We start from the raw sequence: 16,056 nt of genomic DNA, 5'->3' as shown, positions 1-16,056 counted from the left end.
TTATTTTTGTACCTCGCCTCTTCTCTATAAGGAAAACAAGGACAAGCGATTAAAATAGCCAAAATTCTAGCTGCGCAAAACGGTTTACGAAATGTTTTCGTGTGCGCTGCCTCATTTAAATGTCTGAACTTTACAGATCAGAAAACAAGTGTTACTCGGCCATCTCATCTTTACATGAGAGCTAAAACTAGAACCCAAGCATCCTAACAACCAGCAAAGTGGCCTTTTCTTCGCCCCAGTGTCTTACTAGTGCTGGGGGACGCGCGCGTGAGTGTGTGCATTTTGCTGGCAACCGAACCCAGGACCTCACACATGCTAGGCAAGCGCTCTGAACTACATTCGCAGCCCAGGGGCTGTTTCTGGATGGGGTATGTTGTGGCCACTGACTCTCAACTCACCACCATAGCGCGTTGGTAACTAGGATGCTTTTGGCCTGCAGGCCGCACTACGCAGCGCGTTATTGAAGGTCGGCTCTGGCCTTTGAATGCCGAAGGTCATTAAGTGATTCCTAAATAGGGCTCACTCTCATCCTTCTCCCTCGAGGCAGCGCTCTCGTCTCTACCAGAGCATTCCATCGTTCCTAACCCCGCCGCATCCAGGTGGAGTCCCGCGGCTCTGCAGACCTTCTTTCTAGCTTTCCCGCCCACTGCACCTGCACTCAAAGCTCGCGGCAGTAGCCAGAGCGCAGAAGAAATCAGCAGGCTCTCGCGAACAACCCACTGCCTTGCTTTCATTGGATAACCTCTTCCTCTCCCCGCCCCCCACCACCTTCCCCCCCCACCCCCGGCCCCTTCTTCTTCTTCCTCAATTATTGGACTTGAGCACTGTCTATCTCGATTCCGGGCACCGCCTTCTCCTGGCCACCCACTAGACCCCAGCCCCACTTCTCCCTACTCACTAGCATTCCTGGCCCATCCCCTATCTAGGAAGAATGAGTGTATCTGACCCCGACGGAAGCCACGAAGCGACTGGCCCCTCCTCCAGCTCCAACCCCACCCACCCCTCTTCCCCATCTCCCGGGCTCGGCATTCTCTCACACAGCTCCCCCGCACCTTATCTAACTCGCAACGCCTCCACCCCTCCCTCCCAGTCAACGCACAGACGTTCTAGGCGCTCGGGCAGAGCCGGCAGCGCGCTGGGGGCATGCGCTCCATGAGAGCTCTGCAGAATGCGCTGAGCCGGGCGGGCAATCACTGCCGGCGGGGAGTCTGGGGTCACCTGAGCCGGAGCCCCCTCCTTGGCTGGGGCGTCCGACACCACCTCAGTGAGGCAGCGGCGCAGGGCAGGGAGACGCCGCGCAGCCACCAGCCGCAGCACCAGGATCAGTAAGGCTCGCGGGACAGGGGCAGGGGACAGGCTCCCTCCCACTCCCACTGTCGTTCTTCCTAGTGCCCGAATCTCTGTCCCTAGGGAGCGCATCATATCTCCCCTCTCTTCTCGCTCACTAGCCCGCGATGCCTTTTCCTTTAGATTTGGGGATTTGGGTCCGCAGAGCTCGGGCGGTAACATGCCTTCCGCCCGGGAGGGCGTTTGGTCAGGTCGGTCTTCGAGATGGTGCCTGTCCAAGGTGCGTACTTAAATGGGAACGCAGAATGGGCGCGGAGTGTTGCTTGGTGCACGTGTCACAGTGCGGGGCCGTGTGCAGACACGCTCATCCTCCCCTTCTTTTCCTCCCGGGTCCTCGTAGGTATTTTAGGGGATGTGTGGGTATGAACAGCCTCCTGTTTCAGGTCCAAGCGTACTTGGGTCTATGTGGTGTGTCTTATTTCTGAGGGTACTCGGCGGGCAAAGTGTGATGCGCGCATTATTGGTGCGCAAATACGTGCGTATGTATTGGGTGTGTGCATAGCAGGGCCCCCTAATCTGTAGAATATGGTGGCTTTTCAAACTATTGATTGGGGAGAGTATTTATAATGGGGGAATAAAATCATGAAATGCAGAAATCAGAGCTAGTCAGAGCTGTTATTTATGCTGCTCAGGCTCCCTGATTTGAAGGATTCTTTTCCTTTGGGTACTTCTGCTCCCCAATCCCCGGTCGAACCTCTCTTTCCCCCACCACCCAGAAATACTTGGTTGTTGAACTTTTTTCTTTTTTCCTCTCTCTGAGACGCAGATGATACTAAACAAGAAATTTTGTCCTCTTCAGAAGGTTAGCTAGACCCTGTCCAAGTAACCCCTGCCCTATTATAGAAATAACAGGAAATAGGCCACCTCTCTTGTCATTGACATCTAACTGATGACACTCAGAAACATATCACACTATAGTTAAAATACCCAGAAAAACAGCACTACTTCACCACCACTGGAGTTCCAGTCCTCAGAACTAACAAATCAATAAGTATTTGGGGGTTACTGGGAGACTAATAACTATTGTTTACTATTAATCATTATTATGCACTACTTTTCCAACAATCTCTTCTCAGACATGAAACATTTAAAGGATAAGACCACTCCTTCCTGTTCAATCTCCACTACCCCCCAAGTAACCATGGGAGAATGGCTATAGGATGGAGCTGGAAGCATTCCTGGCTCCCTTACACACACACCAGCATCCAGTGGAGTATCGTAATGGAGTGTTTTTAGGGGACTAGTTTCTCCTGCCTGTGGCTGCTCCATCTCCAGGAAACCTCTTGGTAATGGCCTTGGACTGGTACACCCTGCGCAGAAGAGTTGACAGCACTAGAGGGTGATGGGCGCTGAGAGTGTGACAACATGAGGGGGGAGAATTTTCACTTGGGGGTGAAAGAGGCCTTGTTATTCGGGTTATTGTTTATTTTTTAAAAACATGTAGCTTTATTGTATTTCTTATTTTTAAAAGAAAAACAGGAAGGTAGATGTGTGATGCACTTCCATAATCCCAGCTACTCAGTAGGCTATGGCAAAAAATGAAAATGCAAGGCCAACCTGGGCAATATAGTGAGACCGCCATCTCGAAAAGAAGAAAGAGAGAAAAGAAAGATAAAGACAGTATCAAGGAAAAAAAAAAAAGGGTTCCCAATGTTAGATATAACCAATTAATATTGTAATACTTCCATATATACCCAATATATAACAAAAATGAGATCATATTCATATTCCTTGATAACCTATCTTTTCTATTTTATGAACAGCTTTCAATATATGTTATGACATTGATTTTTTTGGGGGGCTGGGGTACCAGTGATTGAACCCGAGAACTCAACCAGTGAGCCACATCCCCAGTCCTATTTTGTATTTTATTTAGAGACAGGGTCTGGGTTGTTTAGTGCCTCAAGTTTGCTGAGGCTGACTTTGAACTCGAAATCCTCCTGCCTCAGCCTCCTGAGCTGTGAGATTACAGGTATGTGCCACTGTGCCTGGCATGACATCAATTTTAGTAATTGAAATTTTACTATTTTAAAAGATTACATGGTATGAGTTGCCATAACTTTTTTTTTTAATTCCTAGGGATCGAAGCCAAGGCCTTACACGTTAGGCATGCACTCTACTACTAAGCCACATTTCCAGCCCCATTACCATAACTTATTTACTTCAGTTTGGTTACTATAGACTCTTTTGTGTACTTTCAACAATAATTTCACAATATTTTTCTTTTTCGTTTTTTCTTTTCTTGTCTGTTTTTGTTTGTTTTGTTTTTGCTTTTGTTTGTGTGTTTTTTTTTTTTTTTTTTTTTTGGTACTGGGATTGAACCCAGTGGCACATTACCACTGAGCCACATCCCCAGCCCTTTTTTTTTTTTTAAATTTTTAAATTTTATTTGTTTTAATTAGTCATACATGACAGTAGAATGCATTTATACATTTTGATAGATCAGACCTAAACAGAGTGTAATCTGTCATTTTTCTGATTATACATATTGCAGGATCACATCAGTCATGCAGTCATACATGAGGTAATAAAGTCTGTTTCACCCAGCCCCCTTTTTTAGTATTTTATTTTGAGACAAGGACTTTCTGAAGTTGCTGAAGATGATTTTGAACTCATGATCCTCCTGCCTCAGCCTCCTGAGTCACTGGGATTACAGTTGTGAGCACCATGCCTGGCTCACAATTCTTTCTTTCTTTTTTTTTTTTGAACCCAGAGTCACTTAACCACTGAGCCACATCCCCAGCCCCCCCACCTTTTTTTTTTTTTTTTTTTTGCAGTGCTGGGGATTGAACCCAGGGCCTTGTGCTTGCCTCACAGCTGAGCTATATCCTCTCGCTTTTTTCTTTTCTTTTTAACAGAATGTCTTTATTTTTTAAATTTATGTAGCACTGAGGATCAAACCCAATGTCCACACGTGTGAGGCAAGTGCTCTACCACTGAGCCACAACCCCAACCCCCCAGCCCTTTTTTATTTTGTATTTAGAGGCAGGGTCTCACTAAGTTGCTTAGGGCCTCACTAAGTTGCTGAGGCTGGATTTGAATTTGTGATCCTCCTGCCTCAGCCTACCAAGTCGCTGGGATTATAGGCATGTGCCACTGTGCCTGGCATGCAATTATTTCTTAAGAGTAAAATTCCTAGGAAACTTTGCTCCCCAGAGACGTCTAATGACATTAATATTTTCTATAGTCTTTTAAAGATATTTTAAGACATAAAATACATGTGATATATTTTATCTTTTTAGTAAATGGTATTATACTATACACATTGTTCTATACCTTTTTCCCTTCAACATTATATTGGTGATCAGTCTGTATCTGAATCAAAGGGTATGCAATTTTTTAAAGAATTTTGAGACATTCAGAAATGGTGTGGCATTATTTCCTATCTTCCATCAGCATCCAGGCACGGAGACCTGCTTTCAAAGTATTTCTACAAGGGCTAGGAGTGTAGCTCAATGGTAGAGCACTTTTCTAGCATATCTGAGGCCTTGGGTTTGATCTCCAGTACTACAAAACACAAAACAAAATAACAAAGTATCCCTACAAACATTCCTCTTTTAGTTATCCCTCATATGGCTTCCTCCCTGCTTCCTCATAGACACTAGCATATAGTGACAGTTTTCCCCAAATTAGGAAAACTCCCCGCTCTTCTGGTATTCCTCCTGGCCCCAAACACACATGCCTACTCTCTGCCAAGCTTCTTGAGAATCTTTACTTTTTTAGTGCATTGATTCATTGGACAATATAGACATATGGTTCAAAATTCAAAAGTATACAGAAGATAAATAGTGAAAAGTATCCCTCCTACTCCTTTTGCTCAGCACCTACCTCATCTCCTTAGAGGAATATGAGTTTAACCTCTTATATGTCCTGCCAGAAATATTTTGTACCTGAATAAGCAGACATGTATTTTTAAACATCAATAGTTTCATACTACATTAACTGTTCTACAACATTCTTCTTTTAGTTAATATTACATCTTAGAGAACAGTACTTAAAGCGGTCCCTAATCTCTTTTTATTTTTACTGCCTAACATTCCATTGTATGAATAAACCCACAATTTACCTAACTGGGTCCCTACTAATGCACAGTTGTTTTCAATCTTTCTAATTATGCAATGAATAACTACGAATGTTACCTGTAGTATATGAATATATCCTGGAAACCAAGTTGTTGGGTCAAAGGGTTTTAAAGGGTCTTAATTTCAACTAGATGTCATATTTGATCCGATGTAATTCCTCTAAATCTGTTAATCTATTACTAGGAGAACTCTTGAAGATCAAGAAGTCTTTGGTGCCTAAATCTTTCATGCCATAAGCCATTGGGAGAGATATTTGGGGGCACAGGGACTTTCCTAACAATGTAACTTGGAAATTCTTATTGAAGAGCCACTGTGTGCTAGGGACTTTGCTCAAAGCTAGGAAGACAAGGATGTATAAAACACAAAAACCTGCTGGAACAAAGAAAGAATCTTCTGAAGTAAAATGGTGTGTGTGCCACACCAGTAACATAAGCAAAATCTGGAGGGTTGGGGAAATATTACAGACTTGGTGGCATTTGAGCTGGACCTTGAAGGACAAGGAGGACTATGCTAGGTGAAATAGAAGGTCATTCCTTGCTGAAATTACAGAATATGCAAAGGCCAGGAAACCTCTCAGTCCCTGACCCATTGAGGAACCATCTATTAACCTCTCATAACTGGAGTGTGGGAGAATGGTGGGGAATAGGAAAAGAAAGTTGGCAGGTTTTTTGGTACTAGGGATTGAATCTAGGGGTGCTTTACCACTGAACTACATTCCTAGTTCTTTATTTATTTTAAGACAATGTTTCACTAAGTTGCTGAGGCTGGCTTCCAACTTGCAGCCCTCCTGCCTTTAGCTTCCTGAGTCACTGGGATTACAGGCGTACACCACCTGCACCCAGGGAGTTGGCAGGTTCTAAAGAGCCTCGAATGCCATACCAAGAAATAACCTCTTCTATAGGCACTAAGGAAAAATCACAAAGTTTTTGAGTAAGTCTGAATTTTAGAAAGATAGCTAGCATATTGCAGAAGATAGATGGGAAGTCAAGAGTGTATAGTGGCAATTAGGTAACAGCAAAGAGCTAATGAAGTCTTATTTCCTGAGCATCTACTTTGTGTTAGACAGGTTTTCATGGAATATGGTCATAATTTAGCCTCATACCACCATGTGAAGTAGATATTATCACTCTTATTTTATAGATTAGGAAGTAGGTTCAACAATATTACATTACCTGCCCAAGATCACACAGCTATTAAGGAGCAACCTTCAGTTCTTTCTACTATACCATATTGCAAGGGGGAATAGAAGAGGGCAGATTTGAGAGGCTTTATGGAGATAGATTCATCCAGTGTCAGTGGCCAACCAAACATGGACTTAAGGTATGGGAACTACCAAAATGATTCTGTATTTCCAGCCCGGCACCCAGGTGGTAGTTATTTGACCCAGATGGAAAACATAAGAAGAGAAGAGGCAGGAAGGTTAGATGACTCAGGTTTGGACATGTTGAGTTTTCAATGCCTATGGTCTAGAAGTGTCTAGCAGGCAGCTAGACACTGGTCTGAAAGTTAGGAGTAGAAGAGAGCTAGAGAGTGAGATGCACAACTTCTCAGGGACAGGGACAGCTCAGATGGTTTAGGGAAAAAACAGAATGAGGACACTCACCTAATAATCAGCCCATGTTCAAGGAGGAGGAGCAGGGAGCAATTCTCAGGCTCCTGCCCTCCTCCCATCTCTGCCCCCAAACAGTGATTCGTCAGAGAGTGGCATGCTGTCCCGCCTCGGTGATTTGCTCTTCTACACTATTGCCGAGGGACAGGAACGAATCCCCATCCACAAGTTCACTAGTGTAAGTTGCTCTTTACCTGTTCAGAATCCTAATCCTAATCCTTTAGACCTATGGAAAGTGGGAAAAGGAGGGTGGGACAAATGCAGGACACCTAATGGGTTGCTGCATGAGGACAGAGAATACAGGTGGGTAATAACAGATGCCTAAACTGAGGAGACAATCCCCTCCCTGCCCCAGGGCCGGATTAAACACTCCTATGCACAAAGAAGGGCAGGAATCCCTTGTTAGCCTTCAAAGACGCTTCATTCTCTTGTAGTTTCCAAGTCCATTTGTTCTACTTGTTGTAGTAATTGGGTTGAGGTAATTGAGTATCTATTGGAAAGAATTAGGATTCAATTACTGTTCTTTGAACTAAACTTATCAGGCTTCTTCTTTCCCCTAAAGGCACTAAAGGCCACTGGACTGCAGACATCAGATCCCCGGCTCCGGGACTGCATGAGCCAGATGCAGCGCATGGTCCAAGAGTCCAGCAGTGGTGGCCTCTTAGACCGAGATCTCTTCCAAAAGTGAGGGCCCCAGAAATAATGGCACTGTTTTCAAAACTGTTCTGTGGACACAGACTATCAGAGCAGAGAGAAATCTTGGGAACTGTACAATGAAGCACCTCATTTTGTTTTATGATTTATATGAATACTCATTATAAATTTTGAACAATATAGAAATATGTGTTCTCATTTCCCTTTCCACTCAGTCCTAGACCCCTTTTCTTGGAAGAAAACATTGTTAACAGATTAGTGGGTATCTTTTAGATAATGTCCTATGTATTCACATATATATATGAATATACATAAATATAGGACTTAGGATTTCTAAAATATAAATGAGACATACTATACTTATTCTAATAGTTTTTTTCTCATATCCCAAGACATTATGTCTTGAGGAATCTTTCCTTGTTATTACCATCCTTCGTTTTAGAGGTGAAGAAACTCAAAACCTAAAAAGATAAAGTGATTTGCCAAAGCTGTTGGTCTCAAATTACATGACCACTCACAACCTTCTTTATTCCCAACCTCCATGGCTCCAGAGTGAGTCCCAGCTGTATTTCTGCAGCCCCCTAATGCAATCGTGTCTGGGATCCAGGTGTGTGAGCAGCAACATTGTGCTCCTGACCCAGGCATTCCGAAAGAAGTTTGTCATTCCTGATTTTGAGGAGTTCACGGGCCATGTGGATCGCATCTTTGAGGATGCCAAAGAGCTCACTGGAGGCAAAGTGAGGGCCAGGGGTATAAGGGAGGGGCAAGGGCTCTGGGCCAGATATTCCTTGCTTCTCAGAGATTTCCCCGGGCTGGGAATCCAGTGGATGAGAAATGAAAAGCAGATCCTCTAAAAATGGGGAAGTAGCTCCATGTGTTTCTGAACAGGATTCCTAGAGCAGGTGAGGGAATCCTAGGTTTCTGTGGAGACAGTCGGCATAGTCAACTGAACTGTCAGAGACTTATAGGGTATTTGAGCCCAGGAATCAAAATGGGAAGCTGATCCTACAATTCTCCATTTTAATCTTCCATGAGCTTTACTATCATCACTACAGGATTAGGGCTGCAGATAGATAAGTTTCCCTAGGACTTAGGGCTTGGTATTTCTGGGAGCAACAGGCAGAAGGGAATCCATTTGCCATGCTGAAGACAGATTTTAGCTTTTTATCAAAAAAATTCTCCTGATCCTAAACCCCATACTCTTCTCCACATCCATCTTTCTCCCTTTTCTATACCACTCATGCCAGGTGGCGGCTTATATCCCTCAACTGGCCAAGTCAAACCCAGACCTGTGGGGTGTTTCCCTGTGCACTGTGGATGGTCAACGGTGAGGTGCTGGGTGAGAGGAAGTGGAGGCAGGGCACAGGTAGAGAACAAAGGCCAACCCCTTTCATTGCACCTGTCTGCCTCCAGGCATTCCGTCGGCCACACAAAGATCCCCTTCTGCCTGCAGTCCTGTGTGAAGCCCCTCACCTATGCCATCTCCATAAGCACCCTGGGCACTGACTATGTGCACAAGTTTGTGGGCAAGGAGCCCAGCGGCCTGCGCTACAACAAACTCTCCCTCAATGAGGAAGGTAAGCACCCCCAGTGCTCAGACCAAACTCATACCCCCTCCCCAAGCCTTTTTCATTTACTTCTTTGCCTTCCTCCCATCCAAGTACTAACCAGGCCTAACCCTGCTTAGCTTCTGAGATCAGAGATCAAGCATGAGCAAGGTGGTACAGCTGTAAACACTGCTTTTCCTAATTAGCCCTGTCATTCCTTTCACCCCAGCAAAGAAATCTTTCTCATCTAAGCTTCAAGAGGACAGGCTGTAAAGGAGTCTTTGTTCAGTGATTTGTATTTCCCCAGGAATCCCTCATAATCCCATGGTCAATGCCGGTGCCATTGTTGTCAGCTCCCTGATCAAGGTCAGTGCTACACTAACTTTCTGAAAGATACTCTTTTCTAAGCCCCCTCATTCCTATACCCCTCCTATCTGTTCAGCTCTCTAGGGAGACCAGTACGCTACTGATTCTTTTGACAGTTTCCAGGAGGCTTTGTATGAGCGTAGCAGGAACCCATATGTTATGCTGAGGATATCAGTAAGAGAGGCTGCACCACCTCCCCCACCAATGAGTATAGAACTCAGCTTCTAGGCCCTTGGAGAAGTGAGCAGGTCCTGACCCCTGTCTAGGATCAAGGGCCAAATGCCAGAGACAGGGGGAGGACAGCACCATTAGGTACCGATTGGCCACTTCTGGGTGAGGAACACATGCAAAAAAGGGTGAATGGCCAGGCCAGGGCAGTAATTCACGTCACCTGGAACTGTGAGTTGGCCTTGAGCAAGGGTGTCAGGCAGGCACATCAGCTGTAGGTCTCCCAGGGCTTAAGCAAGAACCTGGGAGCAATGTGGGCAGAAACATTCTAAAGCCAATCACAGTCCTTCCTGGGGAAGGTGGTGTTAATAACCCTCCCCCCAGTGATTCAGGTGTCAGAGTCCCTGTGGTGTTGACTCTGTAGCTGACATGTGCAGGAAGCAGTGAGTCTGTGGGGAGGAGACCAGGCCACGTCTCTATCCATATTCTGTGATGGCTCTATCTACAGCCCTGTCTCTGGGACCTGCCTCATCCCATTCCCATCTAAGCTGGCCATATTGGTCTTGACTCAGCTAAAATATTTACCTTCAGGAGTGGGAATGTAGCTCAGTGGCAGAGCACTTGCCTAGCATGCACAAGGCCCGAGTTTGGTCCCAGCACCACCAAAAGGGGGAAAAAAATCTTTAGCTTCATTTCATCTATCAGTATAGTTGGATATTATAATATATGCAACAGGTAGACTTATCCCATTTCTGTCACTCCATTCAGTCTTGGGAATGGTATGGGAGTCAGGAATGGGCTAAATTAAGGCTCTAGCATGGTATGTTAAGAGATGAGAATCAGAGCTGGGCTCAGTGGCACATACTTATAATCCCAGTAATTTAGAAAGCTGAGGCAGGAGGATTCCAAGTTCAAGGTCAGTCTCAGCAATTTAACAAGCCCATAAAAAACTCAGTAAGACCCTGTCTCAAAAAAAAAAAGTGCTGAGGATATAACTCAGTGGTAAAGCACCCCTGGGTTCAATCCCTAGTGCCAAAAAAAAAAGATGAGGATGAGAGATAGGAGTGGGACTTGGAGACAGGACTGGAGTCAGGAAAATGAAAGTGGGAGTCAGAGATAAGGGTTCACACTGAGAATGAAAGTGGGGGACTCAAGCTCATTGAGGGTATGAGGTTATCTGTAACTTTGTGACTTAATAAAATCTAAATGATTTGGTTTTTAATATTATACACACACACGTCTCAGTTGTCTAAAAAGAAAAGAAAGTAAGTTTGCCAGGGTATGATGGCATGTGCACACAGACTCAGTTACTCAGGAAGCTGAAGCAGGATCACTTGAGCCTATAAGTTGGAGACCAGCCTGGGTAACACAGTGAGACTGTCTCAAAATACAAACAAAAAGGTCACTGTAAAGTGTAACATATTCCCAGTAGCAAGACTAGTCTATCATTTTTAATTCCACTAGGTGCTTCTGACCCTTTCCTTTGTTATCCTCCTAGGCTTGAAATACTGACTTCTCTCTCTTTCTCTATAGATGGACTGTAACAAGGCAGAGAAGTTTGATTTTGTAAGTTCCCTTGCTACTCAGCTCCTAGCTGCCTTTCACCATGTCATGCTGACTTCTCCAGCTGCCTCCTAGCTGGCTCTAGGCTCAGTTATCAGGTGCACCCATACTAGAAGGCTTATTTCCAAAGGAGTGGGCATCTGCTGGCTTCAGAGAGGAAAGCCTCTTGAAGTCCCTGTCCTTTCAGGCAAAGCTGGGATAAGGGCTAAGTGGTTCAGAGGGGCCATTCAGCTGGGATGTTTAGTAGGGGGTTCTTAGGCCTCCCTTGCCCTTCTTCTCTTCCAGGTGTTGCAATATCTGAACAAAATGGCTGGAAATGAATACATGGGTTTCAGCAATGCCACGTAAGGCCTTGTTCAGGGACTATCTGAACATATTGGGTGGTGTGTGTACACACAGGATGAGAGAGGATCTTAGGAAGGAATTCCAGGGCAACTTTGACCTCCTAGCTTCCTCTGGCCCCTTCATTGACATTTGTTTACTTTGTGAAATAATTTGTTCAATTCCTAATTAGTATGTAATGAGGCAGTGTGACAGTTTGTGCCTAAGGCCTTGCTAATACCTCAGAGCCAGTCTCGCCAGTGTTTTTACACTAGATGACTAGTCAGCTTTGGGGTTTGTTTTGTTCACATTTTATAACAAAGCTACACTGAGTATTTACTTAGGTTCAGAAATGTCCTCTAATATTACTGTGAAAAGTTAAAAGGCACTGATATAGTTGTCTCTCTTAGGGAAGGTAATTTTTCCCCTTCTCCCCACATCCACCTCTTAAAATTTAAGCACTAAATTAAGTGTTTGCTTCAGATTCCAGTCAGAGAAGGAAACAGGGGATCGGAATTATGCCATCGGCTATTATCTCAAGGAAAAGAAGGTAACTGGGAGAAGCCAGTAAAGAAAGTTTCTGGGAATTCTGCTGCTGGTGGAAGGATAGTAGGGGTTGGGAAATTTGCTGAGACCTTGGAGTGAGAAAGGGCTGCCAAGGCCTGAAGAGAATGTTTTCCCCCTTCTTCTTTGCAGTGCTTTCCTAAGGGGGTGGACATGATGGCTGCCCTCGATCTCTACTTCCAGGTAAGCAAACTCTCAGGGCCAAGGAAACAGGACAGACTGCCTTCCTTCTATGACTCACATAGGCACTCTCTGGTGGTTCTGTCGGAAACTTCAAGGCAACTTATTGAAAAATCTAGATGCTAAGAACACTGCTCTACTCCCAAGAGCACCATGTTCACATCCACATTACACTTCTCTTCTCCCTTATCTCCACAGCTGTGCTCCGTGGAGGTCACCTGTGAATCAGGCAGTGTCATGGCAGCCACCCTCGCCAATGGTGGGATCTGTCCCATCACAGGCGAGAGTGTTCTGAGTGCTGAAGCAGTGCGCAACACCCTCAGCCTCATGCATTCCTGTGGCATGTATGACTTCTCTGGCCAGTTTGCCTTCCATGTGAGTGTTTTTGGCCTTGCAATTTATCAGTGGTGAGCCCAGTGACACTGGACAGGACACTGGTCTTTGAAAATAGAGAGGTGGAAGCTTGTTCCTGCTTCTTATTTACAAATCTCAAGCTAGGCAGTTAGGCTGAGATTCCTCACTGGAGGTTGTCAACACACAGTTCCTTAAATACAAAGACACAGGATGGTACATGTGCAACTTGTGCAACTCTTCCTGTGGCTGGCTGGTCTCCTCTGGGTCTCAGTTTACATGTCACTTCTCAGGAAAGGCTTTTTTTTTCTTCTTCTTTTTTTCAGTCTTGGGACTGAACCCAAGACTTCCCCAATGCAAGCAAGTTATACCAGTAACTACATTCCCAGCCCTAGGAGAGGTTTTTTCAACTGCCCTATCTCAAATGGGTCCACCTCCACCTCTAGTCACAGCACCCTCCTTTTCTTCTCAGTGTTTGTCATAGTTATTGATTTTTTATTGCCTATCTTCTACCACCAGAATGTAACTTTACCCTAGTTCTAGAGAGCAAAGTGCTAATATTTCAATTAACATTTCCCACTTTTATCAATGAATTGAGGGGGGAGGGTAGCAATAAAAAAAGAGCTAATTAATAAGTCTGAAAGGTTGAGGTGGTTGTGACCTTGCCCATGCAGTCACTTAGAATAGCCTACCTTGTTTGTTTTCCTAGATTTGAGGGACCCCAAGCTCATCCTCAGCTTCAAATTTGTTCCCCAGGTGGGCCTGCCAGCCAAGTCAGCTGTGTCAGGAGCCATCCTCCTGGTGGTACCCAATGTTATGGGAATGATGTGTCTGTCACCTCCACTGGACAAGCTGGGTAACAGTCATAGAGGCATCAACTTCTGCCAGGTGAGTTGTTCTTGCACATAGTACTTAATATTTTTTTAATTAAGCAATAAGTTTATTTAGTAAACTTTAAGTCAATAAAGCTATTTTGAGTTCCTACCAAGTGCAAGGAATAAGTAAACAGTATCTTTGGCTTGCGATTCTAGAAGTTGGTGTCTCTCTTTAACTTCCACAACTATGACAACCTGAGGCACTGTGCTCGGAAGTTAGACCCACGACGTGAAGGGGGAGAAGTTCGGGTAAGGAAAACCCTAGGTCAAAGGATTATTTCAAAACAGAACATGGGGGCTGGGGAGATAGCTCAGTTGGTAAAGTGCTTGCCATCTAAGCACAGGGCCTTGGGTTTGATCCCCAGCACCGCAAAAAAAAAAAAAAAAAAAAAACCAAGAACATGACTTAATGCTTCATTGGCTAAGCATTCACAGAGGTCATCACAAGGCAGAGCTGGGCATGGGCAGAGACAAAGTCACAATTAATCTCAGGTGGCTATGATTTACATTTCAGAACAAGACTGTGGTGAACCTGTTATTTGCTGCCTATAGTGGAGATGTCTCAGCTCTTCGAAGGTAATTTTACCATAACCAGATATTCACAATAAAATAATGCTGGTCAGAGATCTTATTAGAAGGGCACATAGCAAAACAGTTAAATGCTTCAGCTTTAGGCCTAGACAGAATGGATGTAGATAGAGATTGAATTTGAGTTTTTTTTTTAAACAAAGTATCTGCCAAATAAGAACTTAATAAATGACGGTCACTGTTATTAACTTGGGTGGTAAGGACATAGTACTAGAAGGCACGAATCCTGCCTCAATAGATTAACAACAAACATGTACTACAGGATGGCAGTAATGCTTTTGGAAGGATCACAATCCCATTTCTCTGAAGTGGGAATAATAGTCTCATCTAGAACAGATTACATAGCCTTCAGATATTGGCATTAACTGTTCTACTTTTTCTGGGTCCAGTCTGACCCCACTTCAGAAAGGACACTAGTGATTACAGACTGATCTGGGTAATCCTAGTCACTTTCTACTATCTCAGGTTTGCCTTGTCAGCCATGGACATGGAACAGAAAGACTATGACTCCCGCACAGCTCTGCATGTTGCTGCAGCTGAAGGTATCTCAAGGGTTGAAGTGGGAAGCGGAATATAAGACCTTTTCTTTTCTACTAAGATACTCTGTTGTATATGTCTTCAAGGTCACAGGGCCAACAACTAGTTCTGTCCCTTCAGCTGGCAGCCAAACTATTATTGGTTGTTCGTAGGGAGCAAAAGGGAAAGAAGCCTTTTCTCCTCTCCTCTTCATACAGACTCTGGCTGCCATGGGTCTGTACCAAAGGGTTCAGGATCTGTATCCTCTCACTTTCCTTCTGCCCCTATTCCTAGGACACATAGAAGTTGTTAAATTTCTGATCGAGGCTTGCAAAGTGAACCCTTTTGTCAAAGACAGGTAAGATTAGGTTAAAAGAGGGGAGGGTGGCACAACTTCTCCACCACTGCCCACCAGCCACCATGCACAAGTATATAATCACATCACTCTTCGTATCTCCTTTCCCTGATCTTGATCATTGTTCCTCAGGTGGGGCAACATTCCCCTGGATGATGCTGTGCAATTCAACCATCTGGAGGTTGTCAAACTGCTTCAAGATTATCAGGACTCCTACACACTCTCTGAGACCCAGGCTGAGGCAGCAGCTGAGGCCCTGTCTAAAGAGAACTTGGAGAGTATGGTTTGAGAACAGATCATGGACAGTCCTGCTCAAGAAACAGCATGTGCTGGCCACACAATCCATAACCACCAAAAAAGCCTATGGAAAGCTGTTTCAGTGGGGACCAAGAAAGCCATTCGCAACATAGGCCAATGCTTTCCATGAGAATCAAAATACCCCATTCCCCAGGGGACACCACCAGTATAGCTATTCACGGACACTTTGAATTAGGGTCTATTGGCTTGGTCCACTCAAAACCATCCCAGGTCTTCACCCAGGTCCTCTCTTGAAGAAACCATACTTAAGTGGAAGGACTCTAGCTACCATGCACAAGTATAAATCAGGGTAAGATAAAGAGGGAGCCTATGTACCTGGCTTTAGTAGTCTGGTGACAGCAGTACCCCTTGGCCAGGACCTGCTGCTGCTACTGCTAACAGCAGTTTTATAGACAGAGAAAGTATTTTGTGCTCAAATAAACTTTAATTATACAAATTACTTTTGCTAAACTTAGTCATTCTCTTTTCCCCTAGGGACACTCCAGCTTTATCGCCATCATAGAAGGTAAAGTAAGATAGAACCACAGGGTCAGATAGAGTCCAAACAATACACATTTCACTTACATATTCACATACTTCACTTCCTCAACCTCAAATACTGTTTTAGGGTAAATGTATTATGGTGCTAAGGGGAATGAGTGTTTGAGTCTCA

General features: G+C 44.5%; 1 protein-coding gene across 5 annotated transcripts; it reads left to right on the top strand.

Annotated features, from left to right (window-relative positions):
• The first annotated feature begins 1,030 nt into the window (after positions 1-1,030).
• Positions 1,031-15,843, top strand: GLS2 (glutaminase 2). 5 transcript variants are annotated; one of them, XM_079140411.1, is made up of 18 exons: positions 1,031-1,325; positions 7,117-7,216; positions 7,601-7,722; positions 8,270-8,429; positions 8,940-9,019; positions 9,106-9,269; positions 9,529-9,605; positions 11,307-11,339; positions 11,622-11,680; positions 12,141-12,207; positions 12,354-12,404; positions 12,600-12,776; positions 13,509-13,640; positions 13,784-13,876; positions 14,142-14,203; positions 14,681-14,757; positions 15,026-15,089; positions 15,219-15,843. In XM_079140411.1, the coding sequence occupies exons 1-18, from the start codon at positions 1,144-1,146 to the stop codon at positions 15,373-15,375; spliced, it is 1,857 nt and encodes a 618-aa protein (XP_078996537.1). In that variant the 5' UTR covers positions 1,031-1,143; the 3' UTR covers positions 15,376-15,843. The 5 variants fall into 5 exon arrangements, with proteins under 5 accessions (XP_078996537.1, XP_078996539.1, XP_078996538.1 ...); XM_079140413.1 differs by having other exon boundaries at positions 1,032-1,325; positions 8,300-8,429; XM_079140412.1 differs by having other exon boundaries at positions 1,032-1,325; positions 9,547-9,605.
• The last annotated feature ends 213 nt before the right edge of the window (positions 15,844-16,056 follow it).

Source organism: Sciurus vulgaris (genome assembly GCF_902686455.1).
Source record: "Sciurus vulgaris genome assembly, chromosome: 5".
Lineage (NCBI taxonomy): Eukaryota > Metazoa > Chordata > Mammalia > Rodentia > Sciuridae > Sciurus > Sciurus vulgaris.
This window is presented reverse-complemented; position numbering and strand designations above follow the sequence as displayed.